General features: G+C 41.7%; 1 protein-coding gene across 31 annotated transcripts in view; it reads left to right on the forward strand.

Moving 5' to 3' along the window:
• The window catches only part of Svil (supervillin), a 221212-nt gene that overhangs the window by 177011 nt on the left and 20484 nt on the right, over positions 1-23717 (forward strand). For all 31 annotated transcript variants that reach the window (XM_074056174.1, XM_074056172.1, XM_074056170.1 and 28 more), the window contains 12 exons: positions 4230-4377; positions 7877-7966; positions 8054-8140; positions 9546-9723; positions 11784-11956; positions 14798-14953; positions 16129-16265; positions 17400-17547; positions 17659-17804; positions 19260-19435; positions 22127-22271; positions 22675-22951. In XM_074056174.1, coding sequence (XP_073912275.1) covers positions 4230-4377; positions 7877-7966; positions 8054-8140; positions 9546-9723; positions 11784-11956; positions 14798-14953; positions 16129-16265; positions 17400-17547; positions 17659-17804; positions 19260-19435; positions 22127-22271; positions 22675-22951 — 1861 coding nt within the window. The remainder of the gene's footprint in view (positions 1-4229; positions 4378-7876; positions 7967-8053; positions 8141-9545; positions 9724-11783; positions 11957-14797; positions 14954-16128; positions 16266-17399; positions 17548-17658; positions 17805-19259; positions 19436-22126; positions 22272-22674; positions 22952-23717) is intronic.

Consider the following 23717-nt stretch of genomic DNA (forward strand, 5'->3'; position numbering starts at 1 on the left):
TTTTCCAAAGTGGCCAGACCATTTTGCATTGCACCAGCAATGAATGAGAGCTCCTATTGCTCCATATCTTTGCACCATTTGATGCTGTCAGTTTCTATAAATACAGATTGGTTTTTGAGATGTGGTCCCCCTATGTAACCCACACTTGCCTTGAATTCACATTCCTCTTGGGATTGCAGGTATGCATACCACACCCATCTCTCTCTCTCTCTCTCTCTCTCTCTCTCTCTCTCTCCATATATATATATATATATATATGTAATGGATTAAAGAAAAATAACATTTACCAAAGGCAATTTATGTCTTACTACTTCAAAAATTAAAATTTTAGAACCAGACATGGTGACACACAACTGCAATCCCAGCACTAAGGGCTCAGGAGGTGGACTCCTAAGTTCAAGGCCAGCCTAGCCTACATAGTGAGACCCTGTCTCAAAAACAAAATGTTTTAATAGTATATTTTTACTTCTTAACAGTTTCCCAGAAAAATATAAATATTTTATATGCCTGTCATGTGGCACTAGCAAATCAGTGTTCTCATAGGTCAGATCACTCCTTTCTTCAGCAGTACTGGTATCTAATGTTTAATGATACAGAAGTCCAGAGAAGAAGGTTGAGTTTGAGCAGTACACCAGCTCTGTGCAAATGGAGTACTTGTGTCAAGCATCGACGTGCATTCTCTCCTTCCTCACTTGCCTCAAGACTGAGCCAGAACAGGATTTTGCCTTATTCCCATTCTTTCATTTTAAGAACTGCCACGTGATGACAAGACCAGATTGTGGTCACCTTGAGGTCAGAGCATAGGCCTGTGATCGGTGATGTCACGTAAGGCTGTGTGCACAGATGGTGGACTACCATCTATCTGTCTCTTTTATGGTTAAGCAAAGACAAATTTCTTTAACATTGCTCAGAGTTTTCTCATTTGACCTATTTCTGTTGCTTCACATTGTACTCTTACAATTTCTCCCCATAATTGAGCTTAACTAGATTTAAAATTAAAATTTTAAAGCTTTCCATTTGTGAAAGAGTTTTACCCTTCCATCTGCCCTGATAATACAGGTTAATTCCACCATCTTGTTGAGTTACATCCTGGTTTGAAATCTTAAGTGAGATTTGCTATGATTTTTCAGGAAGTGTAAGAGAGAAGGAAACCTATCAGCAACGATGTGGGAACCTAAAAACATTCTTCCTGATTGATCCTTTGCACGCTTTCTAGCTATGTCCTTCCAAGTCTCCTTGTCTATCCCTAAGACCTCCTTTCTTCCAAACCATTTTTCAGTTACACACACACATGCACACACACACACACACACACACACACACACTCATACACACACACTCATCCCCTCCCCATCCATCCCTCACCCCCTCTCACTCTCTACCTCTCCTCACCACATTGATGCAATCTGTGCTTGATAGAATGAAGGACAGATGGAGTAGGCTCCTGTCTATATTCTACCTCCATTCTCTCTTAATTTTCCAGGGAATGCTAAGCATCTATCAGCTAACCCTAGGATATGGCACAGTTCTTTTAACCATGCCTATTATGTAAACAAGAAGGAAAACTTTAGTAGAGAAAAATAAGATAATAATAAAGTTTAAAGCTTAAAAACTAAAAAGCAAAAGGACAAAGATATCCCATCTTATTTTTTCACATCTTGGATTTTCAAATTTAATAGCAACTTGTGACAAAATTTACTAGGTCCTTCAGTGAATACACACACTACAAACTGCATATTCCTTACCCCTCCCTAACGAAGTGATGTCAAATTAACTAATTCCTATTGGGGGCCCTAAGCCAAGTTAAACAGAAACTTCTTCAGAAATAAAAAAAATTTATGTTTAATACTATCATTTAGAAAGGAGTAAAAAAAATATTCCTTGTTGACCTAGATCTGTTGAAAGAATGGAGGCTTTAAATTCAGCAATGGTTGCATCATCCCTGGGCTCATAGAGTTCATGTTCATGAAGGAATTCTGGACAAATCCAAGTGCTTAGGGGAATCAAACTGTTGGTTCAAGATAACATTTTTCTGAGTCACTAACCACACCCCACTACTTCACCCTGGACTTTGGAGATGTGTTTGTGAGCTCATAGCAGAACTGGTGATGTCTGGGCTTTTGAAAGAGCCAACTTTCTTGACATTTTGTATGTTTTTTGGAAATATTTTAAGCCAAGTGCTGTATTGATTTGACTAAACTTCACTCTTGAAACTTCATTTTCAAAGAAAACATATTCAAGAACTTTCTGAGAACTTCTTGACAAGTCAACCTGACAGTTTGTTTAATACTGTGTTCCTTGCAATTAGGGTCTTTTTTGTCAGTCATGAGTGGGAAAGTTAAAGATTTATCTTTTTATCTGTCTGTCTCTCTATTTGTTTTGGTAACTTTTATATTGGTAAAATTGGTAAAAGTTAAAACTTCTAGAAAATTTTCCATAATAGGCAGGGCTTGCCTATTACTGACTTTTGCTCCCTCCCATATCTTCCATCTATGTTGCGTGTGTGTGTGTGTGTGTGTGTGTTTGTGTGTGTGTGTATCTAGACATGCTTCTTTAAATATTTCTGTGTATATTTCTTAATGTCAAAAGCATTTTCCCCTATAACCACAATATCATTCAGTGATCAAGATGAGGAAGAGGAATCTAATGTTGCTATAATGTTTATCTAATCCCCATCTGTACTCAAGTTGCATCAATTTCACCTCCAGCCATGCCTTTTTTAGCTCCGTCTTATTTATGATCCAAGCCAGGCTCTTGCATTTTATTTAGTTGTCATATTTCTTTTGGAAAAGGTTTTCAACCTGATTTAAATTACCAAGGATCTCAAAAAATCACTTCTGGCTATGATGTCTGGTGAAAGATCCTATGAAAGAAAGATTCATGAATTAGATGGTGAGGAAGACCATGTTCATGGGTAAAGCCAGATTTTACCAGTGCAGACCAGATTCAATGCTGCTAGAAAGATGAAAAGGCCCCTTTCCTTTCTTCCAAGGGTGACATCATAGCGGGGCACTAAGAAAACAGAATGTACCAGTCTCTGTTCTCTTCCTGTCCTTCATGGATCTGAAAGTTTGTTCCTGTTGGTCTCTTATGAGATGCTAATTTGCCATCCTGGGATGGAGGAAGAGACTCACTGAGCCCCTGGGATGCATTTCTCCTGAGGACTCTCCTGGTCCTTCACTTGACTGAAAAAGGTCTTGTGATCACTTTGATCTCTGGTGACTTCTTATCCAAGGAAAATTCTTTGGGAAGGAAAAGAAGCTGGGGAAACGGGCAGAGGAAATTAGCTCAGCTACAGCTTGAAGCAGATGCCCCAGCAGAAATGGCACTCACAAAGTCCAAGAAGATGCTGAGATGAAGGCAATGGGCCAGCACCACTGTCAAAGCCCTCTGCTAGGACTGACTTCCAGGTGGTCAGCCAGGGGAGCCTTTCCTGATCCTTGAAGGATGCATTTCCTCTCCCTCTGCTTCTTGCCATGTCCTGTACCTTGCTACAGAGAGGGGGTTTTGTAGCACAGAGAGGAAAGGCCTGAAAGAAGAGAGAAAAACACTCTCCTCCAAACACTTAGGGACCTCCCACCCTAATATCACTCATTCCCGTCATCCACTCTTCCTCCCCATCTACTGCCTCCCTCCTAGCTGGCTTTGATTGCCCTTGAGCCTCCCACCTCAGCCTCATCCCCCATTATAGTCCAGTCCTGAGCTCCTTCTCGGAGTCCCCTCCCCTTGACTCTCCCATGTCCCCAGTCACAGACCAACTGACCACCATACATGGCTTAGATATTGAAGAGGAGTCAAGTTTTTCTAAAATCCCCACTAGAAACTTTTAACAGCACCTTTAAGTTATCTTTGTAGGTTATGGCTACAACACAATGTATCCTCAGTGTTAGATATGTTGTGACCTAAAGCCACTTCCATTGGCTGACATGGCTACCTTACTGCCCATGTGACACCATTGCTGGAGGGAAGATGTCCTGAGTCCGGGAAACTTTTATAGCACACCTCTTCCTAACCAGCTTTCCCACATAGATAAACTTTTCTAGACCACATTCTTTGTGAGCACATATGGATAAAACTCTCTTCACTCATCCAAGGTTAACCCAATAGATAAAACAAAGCAACTTCATTAATTTTTTGCCTACTTTTTCATGCAGGAAATGCTACAGGCATTTTGTACCTCTACCATTCCATTCTTTCTTATTTTCTCTTTTGTACATTTCTGTAAACAGCGGGTCACAGAAAGTCGAGAGAGCCAAATGACAATTGAGGAGAGAAAGCACCTGATCACTGTGAGGGAGGAAGCATGGAAGACGAAGGGCAGAGGAGCTGCCAACGACTCCACCCAGTTCACCGTGGCAGGCAGAATGGTGAAGAAAGGTCAGAGCAAGTGTGTATGTGTGAGTGAGTAGCTGTGTACACACGCGTGGGCCTGCTCACCATGGAGGTGACAGCTCAGTTAAAAATGTGAATATTTAACCATCCTGATATTACTGTGTGAGTGGTTTTTGGATAGGTTTTGTGGGCTATTCCTACTAAATACATCATAGTCATTTTGTCTCATCATCAATGTAAGAAGCATAATTTAATTTGTCACTACTTCAAAACTTAGTCATTTGGAAATTAATACAACTGTAGATTTTAAAACAATTGCAAATCTGCTGACAATTCTTTAACAAATTCTTTCCCAGGATTTCTTTTAAATCACTGCCATTTTCTTGTGACCCAGCCTCTAGCTACCCCAAGCAAACATTTAACAATGAAGGAGTTTATCTCCTGTACCTTGTGCATTAATTCCTATATCCCTTTCCATCAAAGAGACTCTGACATACAAAGGTCAGTTTGCATATATGTTTTGATAGCTGTCTAAAAGATGTACTCAATTCCAAGGAAGGGGACTAAGAAGCATTGGAACTGCTTTGAAGCCTGTATGCAGAGACGGGAAATTGAGTGGCAGGTCACCTGGTTAGTAGAGATGTTAGAGAGCTTTGAGGCTCCAAGGAGTGTTTGGGGTTTGTTTCATATCATGTAGAGCATGGTTCGCTTTTGGGGTCCCATCGCCACGTGTGTGTGCTCACCTTCATTTTCCAAGCTCTTATTTAAAAGCCGATTTCCTAAGTTAATGGTAAAAGTTTTCACATTCTCTTAGTCTTAACATATTGTCATCAACCTCATAGGCTTAGCTGCTCCTTTTCTCAAAACTTTTAGGAATCCTCACTCTGATGAATAGACCCTAATTCACTGTAGGCACACAATAAATGTTTACAGAAGGAAGGGAGAGAGGGAGGGTAGGGAGACCCTGAATTGTGTTCAACTTGAATCTTAGTAGAAGCATCCTTTCTAACAAAGGTATTCTCACTTCATCTTGAATTGTCAGAAGACAGAAGATAATTTACTACCACAGAGTGAGGTAGTATTGGACTGTTTTCTTCATTGAGTCTCAGAACTATATAATCCTGTTTAAATGACTTTACCATCCCTCCGTTACAAAGAGCAGACCCTTGGGCCCAGATCGATTAAATGCAACTGAAGCTGAGAACTTAAACCAGAGCTCAGGTATTCCAACCCTAACTTCAACTTTTGCCCTAACGACATCTTACTTTGGTTCCTTTTTTCCTCTCCCATCTTAAGAATAGTATTTTATTTATAAGTAGATTCTTTCTACCGAGTAACCTGGTGCCTGTGCCCTTGGCCACTCTGGCATCAGAGGAAGTAGATGCAGGTTTAAATACTGAATATTCGCTTTCCTTTTTTCTTGAATAAATCACAAATGCTTGTTTAACAGACTTGCTTGAGAAATAATTTTCTTATGCTTTTAATCTAATGAAAAAAACTGTACCCTATTTTTCTAATATATGTTACCACCTACCAGGTTTTAATGTTTCACTTGAACCATTAGCTCTTTTTGATTTGCAATAATATGGCATCTAATTTACATTCACTGCAGAATAAATAGTCCCTACACGACAGTCACAAAGACTTCTCATCTCACAAGTTCATAGCACCACTGAGCCACCAACCGGGAGTTAGCTTTCATCAGCAAGTTGCCAGGAGGCACTCTGAACCTTGGTTTTTATTCTCTCTCCCCAGAAAGCCCCATGCTCCCCTAATTTCCTTAGAACTTTTTCCTTTTTGATATTCCAAGTTTCTATGTAACAACTAGCATTCTGTAAGATTTCTAGAGTTCTAGGATTGTTCTGGAAGAAAGGTACTGAAAGTATGCTTTTGAATAAAAAAGATGTGAAATAATTCCGAAAAGAGTAATCCATTGCATTCATTGAAAAGAGATATGGGAGAGAGCTTTGATTTAGCATTTTGTAACTTAAATCTATATGTCCTGGAATTATGGAAAAACCATCTCTCACTGAGAAAGCAATACCCTACCTCCTGAGCTTTTTCTGTGCACTACTAGAATGGACAGTAGGGGGCGCCATGGAAACAGTGCCTACATTGTAGAAGGGAGATTTTCTGGTTGCTTGGAATTCAGCCTCTAGGTCAGTCCTGTTTATTAGTTTCAGAGGTAGCAACTTCTGTGCTAATGAACTCATCTGATATCTTTTAAACATCTTTCTAGTAGGTAATGACTTACTGTCCCATTCTGTGACACCAAATTTTACTTTTATTATCTTTCAAGAACGCATACTTACTCACTGAAACAACCTTTTGCAGGTCTCCTAATTGAAACAAATTATACATATCTATGTGTATAATATATATACACATATATATTTGCAAATATATAGATGAAAATATATGTATGCTTTGAGAAGTATTTGCAACATATTATCTAAAATGTATGGGTCATTTTTTTTTTAATTTTTAATGCTATAATACCTCTCCAACTCACAGGAGGAAAAAGCAGAGTAATTCACTCATTTACTTTTTTCCTTAAATATGATAGTGATTTACATATTCCCTGGCTGTTCTTTGAGGGATGCTTAAAAAGGTGATGTCATATAAAGATTTCACATTTATGGTCTGGGGTGTGACTCACATGGTAGACCACCTGCCTAGCCAGTGCAAGGTCCTGAGTTCAAACCCCAGTACCACCAAAAAAAGATTCATATTTATTACAAAGGAATACAAATAACATTAGTTTCACATTTTGTTTTGTAAATGCACTAATTACTTCACTTTCCTATCCCTTCCACTAAGGTTAAGAAAAAGTACTTATCTTTCCCTTTATTAAGTCTTCTTGTTCCAATACCTCCTCCATGCCAAAATTCCATTCTCTCCCCTTCATATATCCCTTAACCCTTGGCCTGTAAAGATTACCCAGCGTGCTTCTCAGTAAATACATGAGAAAGTACATCACTAGTTTCCAGCCATACCCGAACATGGTATGACCCTCCAACAATCCCAAATCAATGTAATACACACTGTCCCATCTTCCTACTGAAAAGTCAGCACTCTTTGGGTTATTGTCTATGTCATGCTAGATTGTTCCTACCTCCCCACAGGGCCCGGGGCCACTTGCTGGCTTGTGACACAGCTTATTCTTAACTTCCTCTGTAGGAGGTAGTGACACCCAGAAAAGGCCTTCAGACTTAATAGCTGCATTTACTCAAATATGTTCTGATTGCTCTTATTCCATTCATATATCGTGCACTTGTTTTTCTGAGTTTTCATTGTTCATTTTGGAATATCAGCTCACCAGGTACATTGTTCTTAGAAACAATAAAATCCTGTGTACAGTTGCAGTTGTCCTTTGTAGACATGGTAGCCATCAAATGCATGCATGTATGTGTGCACATGCACGTGTGGCATAAATTCTTCTGAATTGTACAATCTACACTGGAACTCCTGGAGTTGCATCAAGTCCTGAGAACTTCCAGAAGGAACTTTCAGATGTTAAATCATTCCATCATTTGTTTTGCAGGCTTGGCATCACCTACTGCCATAACTCCAGTGATGTCCCCTCTGTGCAATAAGTCAAGAGGCACTACGCCAGTTTCCAAACCCCTAGAAGGTAAGTCACTGGGGTGCCCAATGCTCCATAAGTTCCTGATCGTAGTCCTCAGTGGCGCTGCCTCACTGATGGTCTCTATTTCCTTAGATATTGAAGCCAGACCAGATATGCATTTGGAATCAGACCTGAAGTTGGACAGGCTGGAAACCTTTCTAAGAAGGCTGAATAACAAAGGTATGTACCAGAATCCAGAGGCAAGCTTTGGTTTATGTTCTTATAACACACTGTGGTTTGCATTGTCAATGAATTGCTAAGAAAGCCTAAAACAAAAGCTTCTCTCTCAAAATCTCCAAATGCTAATCCTGATGAATTTTCATCCTCAGCTAAATTGTCTTCTTTCTAGGATAGTTTTACTAATTCCTATTGTACTCATTATCTTTGTTGCTATCTTTAAAAAAATGAAGCTTTGGTCAAGATTGCTTAGATTATCAAGCTCTGATTCACTTAATGACGTATTAAATTGGACACTCCCTGTACCACACTCGTTCTGAATCTAAGCCCTTGAGATGTCATCCAATCAGAATTGTGAACTCTGAAAGCAGATTATTATACATCATATGCAAAATCAGCATGATCTTGGGTGAACTTTAAATTGTGTATATAATTTCTGCTTTGTGTGTGTGTATGTGGCACTGGAGTTTGAACTCAGGGCCTGCATTTGCTAGGCAGGCGCTCTACCACTGGAGCCAGTCCACCAGTCCAAAATTGTGTATGTAAGTTTTAATATGGTAAAGCTAATATTCTTTCTTAAAATTCATAGATGATTTCTAAAAGGAAATTCTAATAAATAGATACTGAAATAAGTATTTCAATACAAAAGTCAATGAGGTCCACAAAAGCATAATATGCAGAAATAGACTTATCTCTTAATAAAAATATCCAGTACTTGAAACATGAAATAGCAGACACCAGAAGCTCCTGCTATTGATAGTGACTTCTAAAAGTTGAAAATAACACAAAGAACCACTGTCATCCTGAAATACAAGTATAATACAATAACTAAACAGGCTAGGCAAAGTTTATTATGTACACAATAACAGTGCTCAAACCCATTGGTCAACAAACATTGACCATGGTTAAAGCCAACTCTCCACCTGTTCTTGTAAATAAAATTTTATTGGAGCACAGCTGTCTATTTGTGAACCTATTGTCAGAAGTTACTTTTGCACTGTAACACAGAACTGAGTTGCTGCAACACAAGCCATATAGCTCCCATGCAAAATCTAAAGTATTTATTACCTGGTCCTTTGCAGGAGGATTTTACTGAGCCCTAATATGGAAGGAGTCTGGGCTTTGTTGTCCCTCCAGCATTAACAGGTCAGGTTCCGAAATGCTCAGTGAGAACGTGTGCAGCAAGGTCATCTCCCCTCCTACCATTTCACTGTGTGAGGTTTGTTCAAGTAGTACATCCTTATGTGACAAGTCAAGCAAAGGCCTGGCAGGCAGCCCTGGTACCCTGCACATCGCTGTCATATTTTCTCCACTCCTACAACTCATTTGGGAGAGACGATTTTGAAAATAGTACAAGTAGCTTTTTATAAAAACTCTTAATGCTGTTTATTTGCTTGTTTATTGATAGTTGGTGGGATGCAAGAAACGGTACTCACTGTCACTGGGAAATCTGTTAAGGAGGTGATGAAGTTGGATGACGATGAGACTTTTGCCAAGTTCTACCGCAGTGTGGACTATACTATACCAAGAAGCCCTGTGGAGCTGGACGAGGACTTTGATGCTCTTTTTGACCCTTATGCACCCAAGTGAGTTATTTCAGTCTTCACCTTTCTTCCTCTGAGAATGGCCGCTGGCACCATGTTTTCTCCTCAGCAGAACTCACTATATTTATATTATTCTTCTATAGCCAGATAAACAGTGTTGAAAGGCAGATAAAACCCATGGGCTCTCAACTGTGCCACAGATGTGTGACCTATTCCTTAGAAGAGTGTCACTGGATTTTTCACATAATTTGAAAATTGTTTCACTTTTTTGAAATTTCACTTTTTTTTCATTTTTATGAAGATATATTTATTGTACAGGAGGGATTCATTACGACAGTTTCAAATAGGCTACATTGTACATTGATTAGATAGCTCCCACTTACTTTTTTTTTTTTAGATTTACCTCACTTAACAGAGATTTCTACACCTGTTCCATTTGGCATATTTCATTCTTATTTGTAACTGAGTGATGAATATTTGGGTGATATGAACTCAGATTACAACTAATTAGAAAATCAGGAAAAAGGTTACTTAGCTTGCAATAATGTATAAAATCAGCAGATTTGAGGGTTTTCTCAGCAATACCCAAGGGTGTCTCCTCATGTAAGAACATGTCCAACCCACCTAAGAAATTATTGTGGTATTAGGATCCTGTCAGTTATAAATGCCAGAAAAATACCCAAGCTGAACTGATGTTAGCAAAAGAAAGGGGTGGGGGAGTTTATGGGTTCACGTTCTAAAAAGTGCAGGTGGGACCTCAGCTTCCAGAGACTTGTCTGGCATGGCCTCTCTCTGGTTGTTTTCCCTTGAACTGGCTTCACTCTTGGTCACACTGTAACAGTGGGGTGGAAGGTGGCCACCCTTAGCTCCAGATTTACAGGCCACCCTCTTGGCCTACCTAGCACCATCACCTTCCCTTCCCAGTAGATCAATAGAAATTCTAGGTTTGGTTTTCATTGCTCCAGCTTGAGTTCTAATCCATCCCTAAATCATCCATTGTGACAAAGGGACAGAAGATACTGGTTGGCCCAAGCCAGGTTCTAGATCCCCCACACAGCACCATAGAGGGATGCAATGAGGTGGTTTCCCCAAATGTCATTACCAGACATACACAGAGGTGCATGTGCTGGACAGACTACACCCATGGCCACCCAGCATGTGTTTCTTTTCTTTCCTGCATAATTAGCAGAGTGACCATCTCTTCCAGGAGTACGTTTAGTTAATATAAATTTTCCATAAGTTGCTCCTGGTACATTGTTTGCATACTTTAATTTGTTCAAATTGTTTCAATTTGTGTGTTTCCATTGCCTATCTTCCAAAAATGAACAGTTTGCCTTTTTCCACCTTAAAATAACGTTTGAAGTATTTGCATACGTGGTTATTTAACCGTTTCTCAACCTCACTCAAATGTCATTGTTTAAATTGTTAAACACACACACAGAGGCGGTGTTATGCATAAGATTTTCATTCACAGAGACCCGAATGAGCACTTGGAAGTTGAACATAGATCAGGAATCTGATGGAGTCACCTCCCCAGCCTGCTCTTTTGCCCACAGACTTGTGAAAGTGTCAGGGAGTCAGAGATGGTTTTGCAGGTCTATTTTATTTCACTGTATTCTTCAAAATTGTGGTTATTTTTGTCAGGGGGCCACTAGTTGAGTGGAAGTGAGCCAAGAGGGATGGCGAAGGAACAGAAAAGCTATTGCACAGAGGGAAGGTTTAGTCTGGAGCAAAGAGGATGAAACCAAGGGGCAGGGCAATGGCTACCTATATATTCTCAGAGGCTTGGTGAGAGCAGCAGTAGACATCAGTGTGCTCTTCTAAAGAGCAAAGTAGGGATGGCACGGCATGAGCAGGCTCCCCAACTTTTAGAGCTAGCAGTGGAATGAGCTACCCCGTGAAGCACTGACTGCCCTCCATGGGCTTTCCCTGCAAGATTTCATGACTCCTCCTCAGGTGAATGGGGGGTAGGAGGAGCTGTACAATTCATAATGAAATCAGGAAATAATATTGTAGAATGCAATGCTCTGATTGCAAGTACCACAAGTAAATCAGATTTGGCTGGAGCTGCAGCCTGAACCTGGCTCTGCTTGGTCCCGCAGGTTGACATCTTCTGTGGCTGAGCACAAGCGTGCAGTTAGACCCAAGCGCCGGGTCCAGGCTTCCAAAAACCCTCTGAAAATGCTGGCAGCCAGAGAGGACCTCCTTCAGGAGTACACTGAGCAGAGGCTGAATGTGGCCTTCATGGAGTCCAAGCGGATGAAAGTAGAGAAGAGTGAGTATTTGAAGCCGCCCTCTGCTTCTTCTGTGTGTGAACTCTGGTCATCCCATTGTTGTAACTATGGTTTATTTTTCTGCCTTAAAGAGTCAGGTAATGGAGTTCAAAGACACTAGTTAAATAAAAATAAAGAAATTTTCACACACATGTGCACACCTGCCTAGAATTTAAAGGTTTTTTCCCACAGAAATTCTTAAAGTGAGGATCATTTGTTCCCTTGGGAAATTAAAATTATCCTGTTTTGCTGAGTTTTGTTAAAGAGATTGGAGATGAGGGATGTTTCTGGATCTTGTGATTCAACCCATTTTCTGTAGAACCCAATGCAGTAATTCTCAGTTAATCTCATTCAGGAGCAAATCATGTAATCTCTTATGGCAAAACATCTCAGATCACTGCTTTTCCTAATCCTTGAGTTTTAAACTAGCACTTTCAAATCAATCTCTCTCTTTTTTTCTCTCTCTCTGGGGTTTGAACTCAGAGCTTCACACTTGCTAGGCAGGTGTCCTACCTCTTGAGCCACACCTCCAGCCCTTTTTGCTCTGGTTATTTTAGAGATAGGGTCTCTCTTTTTGTCTAGGCTGTCCTGGACTGCGGTCCTCCTGTTTTAAGCTTCCTGTCCTAGCTAGGGTGACAGGCTCACTTCACCATGCCCAGATTTTTTCCTGTTGAGATGGGGTCTTGCAAACATTTTTGCACAGCTAGTCTCAAATCACAATCCTCCTGATATCAACTTCTCAAGTAGCTAGGGTTACAGGTGTGAGCCACCACCCCAGCTTCAAATCATTCTTTTTAAAAAAATTTTTTATTAGCATATAATAGTTGTGCAGAGAGATCCATTGTGATCTTTATATATGTACTTAGAGTATATCTTAGATTTACCCCCTCCACCATTCTCCCACTTCCCCTTCCCCCATTTTTAGAACAATTTCAACAGATTTCATTCTTCTACTTTCAGATATGGATGCAAAATACATTCGCCATAATCACTATATGCTCCCCCCCCACCTCCTACTGGTCCCCACCACTGGAAAAGGCATACTCAAATCATTCTTGATAGAGGCCCCTGGGGCTGCTGGACTTGGGATGGGGGTTGGGTGGAGTGGGAGGAGCTAGGATGGGGTCCTGAATGAAGAGTGAGGAGAGGGGCTCCTGGCTGTCTGCTCCCACTTTGGGCCAAGCATCTCTGCTTCTGTCTGCCTGATAACATGGGGTCCCATTGTTCTAAAACGGTGTTTTCCGTGGAGGAGATAATGGCCTGCATGTTTTTATGTTTTGTTTCTGATGGTACTGGGGTTTGAACTCAGGCCCTTACGTTTGCTAGGCAGGCGCTCTACCACTTGAGTCACTTTGCCAGCCCTGTTATTTTTGTTTCTCCCAGCTGGCTTCAAACCATGATCTTCCTGATCTCTGCCTCCCGAGTATCTAGGATTACAGGCATGAGCCACCAGCACCTGGCCAGCCTGCATAGTCTTAATATTTGAATATTCTTACTATAATTTGTTTTTTTCTATAGCACTCATAAACCAGTATTTCCTAAAGTTTTTTAGAAATACAGAATTTAGATGAAGTGGTTGTGTCTTTTCTTCTCCTGTCTCTTTATTAGCATATATGAGCTGTGCAAAAGGTTTCATTGTGACTTTCCCATACATGTATATACATAATGTACTTTGATCAAATTTGCCTCTCTGTCACTCTTTCTTCTCCCCCTCTCCCTTTTAAGACATTATTCATTATTCTCTTTTCATATGAAGTATTTCGATCATACTCACCCCACCCTCTCCTTTCACATTCCTGTCTTCTGCTCATTCCCAGCCTCAAGTAGTCCCACCCCCCTCATTTTACACTCTGTCATTCATTTTTTAGGTCTATATGAGAGAAAACAGGCAATATTTTTCTTGCTCCATCTGGCTTATTTCGCTTAACATAATGATTTCCATTTCTACCCATTTTCCTGCAAATAACATAACTTCATTCCTCTTTGTGGCTGTATATGCTCCATTCTGTTTATATACCACATTTTCCTTATCTATTCATCAGATAATGGGCACCTACGCTGATTCCATAGTTTGAATCTTTTCGTTATAACAAGCATACTAAGTATTTTTCACAATCATTATACCATATGAAGTCTCAAGTAGTAGTATATTTTTTCAGTGTTAGAATCTGATCCCAGTGAAGTAAATTTCTGAATTTTGCTCTAACATATGTAGTTTTTTAAACAAAGGAGAAATAAAGGTTTACTGACACAAATTTGGCATACTTTTCCATTACCCCCACTCTGTGGGTTTCAGGGGTAGATTTGTGACGATCAGTTGATCTGTGGGTATATGTTGGTCCGCTCTGGAAATTCAGCATCTTGTAATTATGGTGTTAGCCTTGAAAGCAGAGGACCTCAGGACATTAGCTAGTAAGTCATTTTGCCTCAAACTTTTCTCCATATAAAGACTTTTAGTGAAAATGCCCGGCAGTCTTCCTTGAGAACATCCCGACATTTACAAATTGTGAAGGGTTCTAACTGCTTTTAGTAGAATTGGACCAAATAATTCAGCACCTGGTTTTGGACTAAAGTAGTTGGTCCACATTGTCACTCTGCGTGGTGAGGTCTGACACTTGCCAACAAGCAGTTTATGTGTTCCGTGCTGTATTTAATTCTTTCCCTGGTGATTAAGCAATGGATGGCATAGGTAATCAAGTGTGAAAGTGCCCCCCCACTACCCCAGATCAACTTTCAAAGACCAAGGTCATGAGTCAGTCAGGAATAATTTCTGATTGTAGATCTTGTCATTTCTACTGAACATCTTGCTTCCTTCTGTGTTCTTCCTTCTTCAACTTACCCAGTGTCCACCAACTCCAACTTCTCAGAAGTCACTCTGGCAGGCTTAGCCAGCAAGGAAAACTTCAGCAACGTCAGCCTGCGGAGTGTCAATCTGACAGAGCAGAGCTCTAACAACAGTGCCGTGCCCTACAAGAAGCTGATGTTGTTACAGATTAAAGGTATTGTGGTGGCAGAGGAATTGCATGTTGACCAGTGGTTGCTGTCTGATCCCAGTAGGAGTCCTACATGCACCCTTTATTGCCTATCAGGGGAGGGTGTATGTGCTTTCAGAGAACCTACCATAGGTGCTATACTTTCCCCGTCACTTAAACCTCATGGAGCCCCATGAGGCAGGAAATTTTCTGTCCATTGGGGCTCTGAGAGGTCATTCATGTTGCCACCACAACTGCTTAGTGGCAGAGCAGGAGGTGAATCCAGGCCTCTCCCCTTCCAGAATCCAAGCTGTTCTCCCAGTCCAACTACTTCCTCATTGGCCCCATGGCCTGTGTCCTAAAACTAGCATGCAGTCACCACATGTGCCCTGAGTCCTCAAAGCAGGTCTCTGCTACCCACTTGGTACTTCTTACTAAGATGAACAAGGATCTGTGCTGGCCAGAGGGAGAAGGGCACATTCCTGGGGACAGAATCAAGGGAAAGCAAAAGGAAATGAAGTCAATGGTTGACAACACTTCCTGTACACAGCAAGTGAGAAGCAGAGAAGCCCTGGGCTGTCAGGAGGGAGGGTCTACTGCCCCTCTGGTGGTGGCCCTGGTCTGGATGGTCATGGAGAGGAAAATGCATGCAATGTCCCCGCTGCCTGTGTGGGTTTCTGGAGTATTTCTGCAAAACCAATGTCCTTTTTAGTGTATTTAAAAGACTAGTGACAAGCTCAAGTAGCCAGTCTCTGTTCCCCTGATCTAATCATTAAATCATTTAGGAAGAAGGCGCTAACAGACACACAAGGCAGGGAAAGTTCCCGAGGAAGAGAGCCTGTGGGAAGCTTGCCTTTCCCTGCAGCATGGCAGGAGGTGGGCTGGCTGGAAAGAGGGACTAGAAGAAGGAGGGAGGGAAAGGAGCATGCTTGCTAATTTCCCCAGAGGAGGGGACCTTAATGCATCCATATTCATGCCATACAGTGACATTGTTCAGGGTCCTGAAAGTGTGGTGACCGCCACAAGCACAAAGCAGGGAAAGTACTTGCTAATGCTGTTGTGTGGCCCATGCCATACGGGGTCACAGGAACTTATCCTAGTAGACAAGAGTGTGAGACTCTGTAGCAGGGATGCTTCCACTATGGGTACCTCCTAGTTCCAGTCCTGTACAGGAAAACAGTGACTCTGAGCTTCGTGTTTAGGAAGAAGACACGTGCAGACAAGGCTGGTGGAACCTCGCGCCTCCTCGCTCAACAGTGGTGACTGCTTCCTTCTGCTGTCTCCCCAGTTCTGCTTCCTGTGGGTAGGAGAGTTCGCAAATGTCATCGAAAAGGCAAAAGTGGGTATCTGAACAATAAAGTACTTTAGTTGGGCTGGGCACAGTGGGTCACACCTGCAACCCCAGCTACTCAGAAGGCAGAGCTAGGAGGACTGAGGTCTGAGGCCAGCTCCAGACAAAAAGCCTAAGACCCCATCTGAAAAATAACTAAAGTAAAAAGGCCTGGGGACATGAGTCAAATGATAGAGCACTTCCCAGCAAGCATGAGGCTCTGAGTTCAAAACACCAGTATGACCAAAATAATGAAAAAATACTAGTTATGGCCTCTATTATTACACACCAGTGGAATGTTCTCCCAGCTGTCAGGTGTTTGCAGAGCTTCCCAAATGCTCAAGCTAGAAAGAGCAGGTGGCATGTCTTTTCCTGAAGGTCTCTCAGAGAACCATTCATGAGGTGCTAGAGTGGGGTGCTTTAGTCCAAGGCTTATTCCTACCCTGTATAAAAAAGGAACCGACACATAGTCAAAGACCTTTATCCTAGGCCCCTTGAAGTTCTGCCACAGACTCAAATGAAAATTTTGTGGGGAAAACCCAAGACATGAGTAGTTGTTGAAAGCTTCACATTTGATCTGCTGAATATTGAAGACTGAGAACTATTTTCTCTAAAGAATTAATACCCCTCGTGGCGTGTACCTGTCATCCCAACTACTTGGGAGGCTGAGATTGTGAAGGTCAAATTTCTAGGCCACCCCAGTAAAAAAATTCAAGAGACTCCATCTCAACAAATAAAAGCTGGGCTTGCAGGTGTGCACCTGTCATCCCAGCTATTGTGGAAAGCATAAATAGGAGGATCAAGGTACAGGCTGGCCTGGGCAAAAAGCGAGACCCTAGCTCCAAAATAACCAGAGCAAAAAGGGCTGGAAGCATGGCTCAGGTAGTAGCACTCTTGCCTACAAGATGTGAAGCTCTGGATTCAAACCCCTTTCCTGCCAAAGAATTATTGATAGCCCTTGGTCTCCAACGGTTACATTTTCCTGACTTTATTGGAAATACCAAACGACCAGCATCTTCCTACCCGTGCTGTGTTCACAGGGTTTTCCTGTCAGACACAATCCATTTCTCTTCTGATTGCAACATGTGCCACTTTGAGCAGGTCACCTTTTCTGCACAGATAATTGTGTTCCTCTTTTTTCAGGCCTCAGAACTTGCAACTTTAATTCAGACAAAAAGGGAACTTGGGTGTAGAGCTACTTACATCCAAACCATCGAGGAAGGAATTAATACACACACTCATGCAGCGAAAGACTTCTGGAAGCTCCTGGGTGGGCAAACCAGTTACCAATGTAAGAGTTTACTGTACTTGAGATGCTAATGAGACTTGAACCTCCTTTCTTCTCCCTTGGTTCATTCTTCCATGTAAAATGTGATATTCTCCTGTTGTTCTTACTCCAAAGACGCTGGAGACCCAAAGGAAGATGAGCTGTATGAGACAGCCATCATAGAGACAAACTGTATTTACCGTTTGATGGATGACAAGCTTGTACCTGATGATGACTACTGGGGGAAGATTCCAAAGTGCTCTCTGCTGCAACCCAAAGAGGTACAGACAACACTAGCAGGACAGACAGCGAGAGTAGTCTGCCCAGGCCTACCCAGAAGAGTAGAGAGTTAGTGCCCAATGACGTTAGCCAGCTTTCCTTCTGAGGGTGGAACACTGTAGCTCTTTAAAGGATGATTATTTGAGATTTCATACCATTACTGCCACCTAAAATACTAATATAAAATTCTTGGGTCATTGAAAGTATTTGGGTTTTAGACCAAATATAAGTATTACTTTTCCCTATCTCTTGAATTGTGCATGAAGATTAAATTTTTTTCAGTCCTTAAATTTCAGGAATAATAGATGCATGTATGTGTAGTTTATGGATTTTTCAAGTTATGTGGTTTTTTTCACTCACACCAGTAGTATTTATTAATTATGTATATTTTCAAGGCCAAAAAGCATTCTTAAGTATTGAGGAAAGAAAATGAAAGGTACACAGTTAGGAATGGTGGTTCACACCTGTAATGGCAGCACTCAGGAGACTGAGGCAGGAAGATTGCCAGCCAGTTTGAGGCCAGCCTGGACTACATAGCAAGACCCTATCTCAAAAAGAACCCCCCAAAAAAGAAAAAGGAGAGGGCAGAAGATGCAAAAGGGATCTTAAATTACATGGGGGAGTGATAAGAAAAAGTAATAAGTGGGGTGAACATGTTCAAAATCCATGGTACATATGTATGGAAATGTCATAATGAAACTCCTCAGGTGTGCAATTAATATATGCTGATGAAAATAAATAAGTAAGTGCCACATGCATACATACATAATTCACTGGGGAGACGCATATCAGAAAGGATGTAACACAAAATTAGATTCAGTGCATGATATGTACAGGTGTTTAAACAGGAAAAATGAAGGTCACAGGAAAAGAAACCATGAAGAATAATTTTTAAACAAGATTTAAATGAGCTTAATTTAGAGTTAAGTAGAATTTGGATTGCTGGAAATGAATGTAGAATTATTCCAAGAAAAAAGAGCAGAAGAAACCAGAAGCATGGAAGTAAGATATAGCATTACATTCAGATATACTTAACAATAAGCCACTTCTGTAAGACTAATATCATGATCTCTGCCCTATGGCTCTTGGAATTGTGCCCAGGTCAGAAGACATCATTGGAGCCTCACACATGTGGTCACCTGTGTATGTTAAGTGAATGAATGCATGACGAATGCTGGAGGGAGAAGCAAGGAAAGAGGGGAGGGAGGATAAGAAGATGTATTTAAATAACTTTTATTAATCAAAGCTTTAAGTGGTTTGAGAGCTCAGAAGAGAAACCTTTAGTGCAAGAGAGCTTGGCAGGGTGGTGCCAGCTGGTGGGACCTTGTGACCCTTTTGTGTTTGTATGGGTTGCCCTATTGGGATTTGTATCATGACCCATTTGACTGTCAGCAGAGGCCCGATTCCACCGGAGCATGTCCTCAAAGTTAATAAATTCTTCTGTGCCGCTTCCCCAGGTCCTGGTGTTTGATTTTGGCAGTGAAGTTTACGTGTGGCATGGGAAAGAAGTCACATTGGCCCAACGAAAAATAGCATTTCAGCTGGCAAAGCACTTGTGGAATGGGACCTTTGACTATGAGAACTGTGACATCAACCCTCTGGATCCCGGGGAATGTAACCCGCTCATCCCCAGGTACCCTGGGGCCGTGTGCAGAATCCCTTTGTGGACCCAGGTCTTCCCAGCTAGCTGCTGCTGCTCTTTTGTACAAATGGTGCAGTTTCATAAATGGCTGTGTGCTATGGACCGGGAATATTCACAAAGAAAATAAACTTCTTTAGCTTTTACCTCACTATTAAAGAATAAATGTAGGATGATGTAGTCCTTGGGAAGACACTTGTATTACATTTAAGTTTTGCTTTTTTATAACATTTTTATTTTATTTTAGATTTTGAGACAGAGTCTCACTATATAGCCCAGATTAGCCTTGGAACTCCCCATCCTCCTGCCTCATCTTCCCCAGAGTGCTGAAATTGCAGGTGTGCGCCACTACACCCAGCTTATATTTAATTTTTGGAGCAAATAATTCCCCCTTTGCAGCATTCAAGGTGCTGTCGCAACAGATGAGTAGCAGTGTTTAAACAAATTCCATGCTGATCTGAAAAGCTTCCAGGTTCTGCCAGTGCAAAAGTGGTCCATTTCCTTCTAATCTCCTCTCTTCCCAGCATAGCCTTAAGTCCAGGATTTGTTTGCCAGTAGAAGATGTTTACACCTACTTATCCTTCGGGGGCAGAGGTGGTAAGGAAGAGGCATGGTTTTGAAATGACAACTGTAATTTTAACATTCCCTGCTGAGTAACTAGACTTCTTAAAGTTGTTTTGGAACAACTTTTTGGAAGATACACAAACTCTAAGAAACATGATCATGAAGAAAGGAATTCTGACATACAAAGGATTGTTGTTTTTTATGCCACAAGATTCTGCCAAAAAATGATCTAAAACTGTTTGTGCCATATGATCAATTAAAAATGGATATAGCACCAAACAGCACAGAATAACACACAAATTTCAATGTTCCTACCTAGTTTCTTGCTTTAAAAATCCAATCATTGATTTTATTATTAATTTTTACAATGATTAAAAAAACAAAAATTATGTCAATGTGATGAAAACATCTGAAATCCTTCTTAAGCAAATACTGGTTAATAATGTCACTGTCAGGATTTTCAGGACTCAGACAAAGGCTAGATTACTTTATTTGGTATAGTGAAAGGCAGAATAATACAGAGCACATAATCTATATGATGGCCAGATTTTATTTAAATGTGGCATGACCACAGATCTGAAAGCAGGCGAATGAGCACCTTGCCTGCTAGTTTCAAACATCTCTGCAACAGAATCCCTGGAGTGGGCTTTGAAAAGAAATGCATCTGCCAGCCCCAACTCCAGCCCCAGTAGTGTGTTTCAGCTCCTTTGGGTTGTGGCTCATGTGTCAATGTGTCTTAAAAACTCCCTAGAACTTTAAGATACAGCCAAGATTACACACCTAACCGTCCTTAACAACAAGGAGGCTGAAACCACCAAAAGGGAAGGGCTCAGCCCCAGACAGGCATGAAGCCAGGGAAGGAGGTGGCCAGCCCACGGTCCCCGCTCCCATGATCACACCCTGCACACTGCAGTCTGCTGTGTCTCTTGCTCACTCCACTTCACAGTTTCTAAAGTGGAGGCCAAGTTCCCTTTTATAATCATCTTAGCAAGTCTGCAGAGTAGGATTTGTAGAAAAGACAGTCATCCAGATATTCAGGGCAATTGTGAATTTTCCGTAATAGCCAATATGTGGTTGCTGAAGCCTGCAGAGAGAGCACGGGTAGAGGTATTTGTATACTATGCTACCCCTCTCAGTTCCCTTAGAAACAAGCAGCCTCCTGGGTGTGCTTCAGCTAACGTCAGAGCTGACATCAGAAACTGTGGTCTTGACCTAATATAATGTGACTGAACATAGGGCACAGCAGGACACAGGAAGGGCAGCTGATTTATCCCATGGGACAATAGCATCCTAGTCATAATTCACAGCCAAAGGTCAATTTGGAGGAGCAGCAGTTAGTTGCCCTTATCCTCAAGGCCATACACTCCGAGTCTTTCTGAATTACCTGTGTTGGGTGCAGCTGGGGTGTAGCTCATTGGTAGAGTGCTCACGTAGGCATGTGTAAGGCCCTGGGTTCTACCCTTAGCATCTGAAACAATTAAAAATTACCTGTGTTCTTGGATGTGGTGTTAAATTCTAAATCCCTAGGACCACTCGAAGCCTCCAGGTTAGCCGTGCTGTTTCCTCTCCTGTGTCACTGGGCCTTCCCTGTCTGCTGCACAGCACTAGACACATCTAGTCCTAGAAATATTTGTGTAAAAATTCACTTATGATCAATCATTTTAGGAGCATGCCCTATCCTGAAGAGCCTTATTGTCACATAACACAAAATATAGAACTTGAGGGGGCTCCATCTTCTTTCTCTCTATAGACTCATTTCAGGGAACCTTGGTGACCTATAGGTCACTGTGGGCTTCATAAAGTGAGCGAGATATAGGTGTGGCTCTGCCTTTGCTATGCTTCTGATCTAGTGCCATCCCCAGGGAATCTCTAAGACAAGAGCTTGCAAGAATACACAAGAAGTCCATTCCTGGCATGGTTGCATTCAGGCACATTGGCTTCACAGGCTAAAAACACAATACCCCCTCTTTGGTAAAATAAGTAAAAAAATAAACTGTTCATTGTATATACCACTCAATATGTAGCAGTTATTTTTTTCAATAGCCATGTTCGTTTTAAGTACTTTCCTTTGCTTAGCATGGCTGAATCTGATTTCTCTTCTCATCCACTGCGACTCTGCAGGAAAGGACAAGGACGGCCCGACTGGGCAATATTTGGGAGACTTACTGAACACAATGAGACTATTTTGTTCAAAGAGAAATTTCTCGATTGGACTGAATTGAAGAGACCTACAGAGAAGAATGCTGGGGATCTTGTCCAGCAGAAGGTATTCCAGTGATCAAGTCTCACACTTGTGGCTTTGTTTGGGTCCCATCTATGGTGTTAAAAGACTTTCCAGAGTACATGAATAAAACAGCCAAGTATTTCCAGTTACATCATTCTAGCATTCACTGTTGTAGCCATGGGAATTCAGCCTTCCATACTCTCTCCTAAATACAGCCTTCTCCCAAAAGCTGTAGGATTCCCCAAGACAAGATATGAAAGTATACATCCATCAACAGTTGAAATGGGACTGAGGATGTAGCTCAGGGGTAGAGGGCTTGCCTGTGCCTAGTATTCACGAGACCTTGAGTTCCATCCCCAACAACACTGAAAGAAAAGCAAAGCATTGAATAGAAGAAACAGCTGTAGGCTCAGAGGCAACTGAACATTTTTATGTTCCCTTGTAGGAAGATCTGAAAGCAGATATCAGACCCTGTGATGTGACGCGGATGGTGGCAGTGCCCCAAGTGACAGCCAGCACTGTCCTGGATGGGGTGAACATTGGCCGTGGCTATGGCCTGGTGGAAGGGGAGGACAGGAGACAGTTTGAGATTGCCAGCGTCTCTGTGGATGTCTGGCATATCCTAGAATTTGACTACAGCCGGCTGCCCAGACAGAGCATCGGGCAGTTCCATGAGGGGGATGCCTATGTGGTCAAGTGGAAGTACATGGTGAGCACCGCAGGTTAGTGAGCACTGACACCGACATCTTCTTTGAACAGAGAGGCTGGGAATCGCAGCTCAGTGCAGTGGGATTGAGTCCCTGCCAGCATCCTGGTATCCTCAGCTTCTGAAGTGCAGTGTGACCATCTAGCCTTGCGTTGCTAAGGACCACTTAGTAAGCCATGTGGATGTGAAGAAGGAAGGCAGAATTCCTGGCAACCCAGCCTTGCTAACATCACTGAGGTTCACATCCAGAAAGCAAACTTGCATATTAAGACACCTCTGCTACCTCACTCCCTGCTCCACCACCCCAAAGGTTTGCTAGGAAAGGGATGATTTGCCTCAAATGATATTTACCATGTGGCCATGACTTTAAATAAGTCATTAAATATAGGTTATCAGGATGATCTAAACTGAAATCCACTGGTAGTATGACACTGAAGTGAATGCATACATACAGAAGACTTAATTTTGAAAAGAGTGGGGACACTGGGGTATAGCTCAGTGGAAGAGCCCTTGCCTAGCATGTGCAAGGTCTTGGTTTGGGCCCTCAGTACTGCCAAAAAACTGAAAATAAAAGTTAGAAATAACAAGCTCTTTTCTCTGAGGTTGGGAGGACTAACGGTGCTCTGTGGGTCTGGAATAAGAAATACAGTCAAATCTTTTTTTGAGACAGGGTCTTCACTGAGTATAGCCCAGACTGACCTTGAACTCTCAATCCTCCTGCCTCAACCTCTGAGTGCTGGGATTACAGGTGTGAACCACCACACCCAGCCATAGTCAGAACT

The sequence above is a fragment of the Castor canadensis genome, chromosome 15, assembly GCF_047511655.1.
Source record: "Castor canadensis chromosome 15, mCasCan1.hap1v2, whole genome shotgun sequence".
Classification (NCBI taxonomy): domain Eukaryota; kingdom Metazoa; phylum Chordata; class Mammalia; order Rodentia; family Castoridae; genus Castor; species Castor canadensis.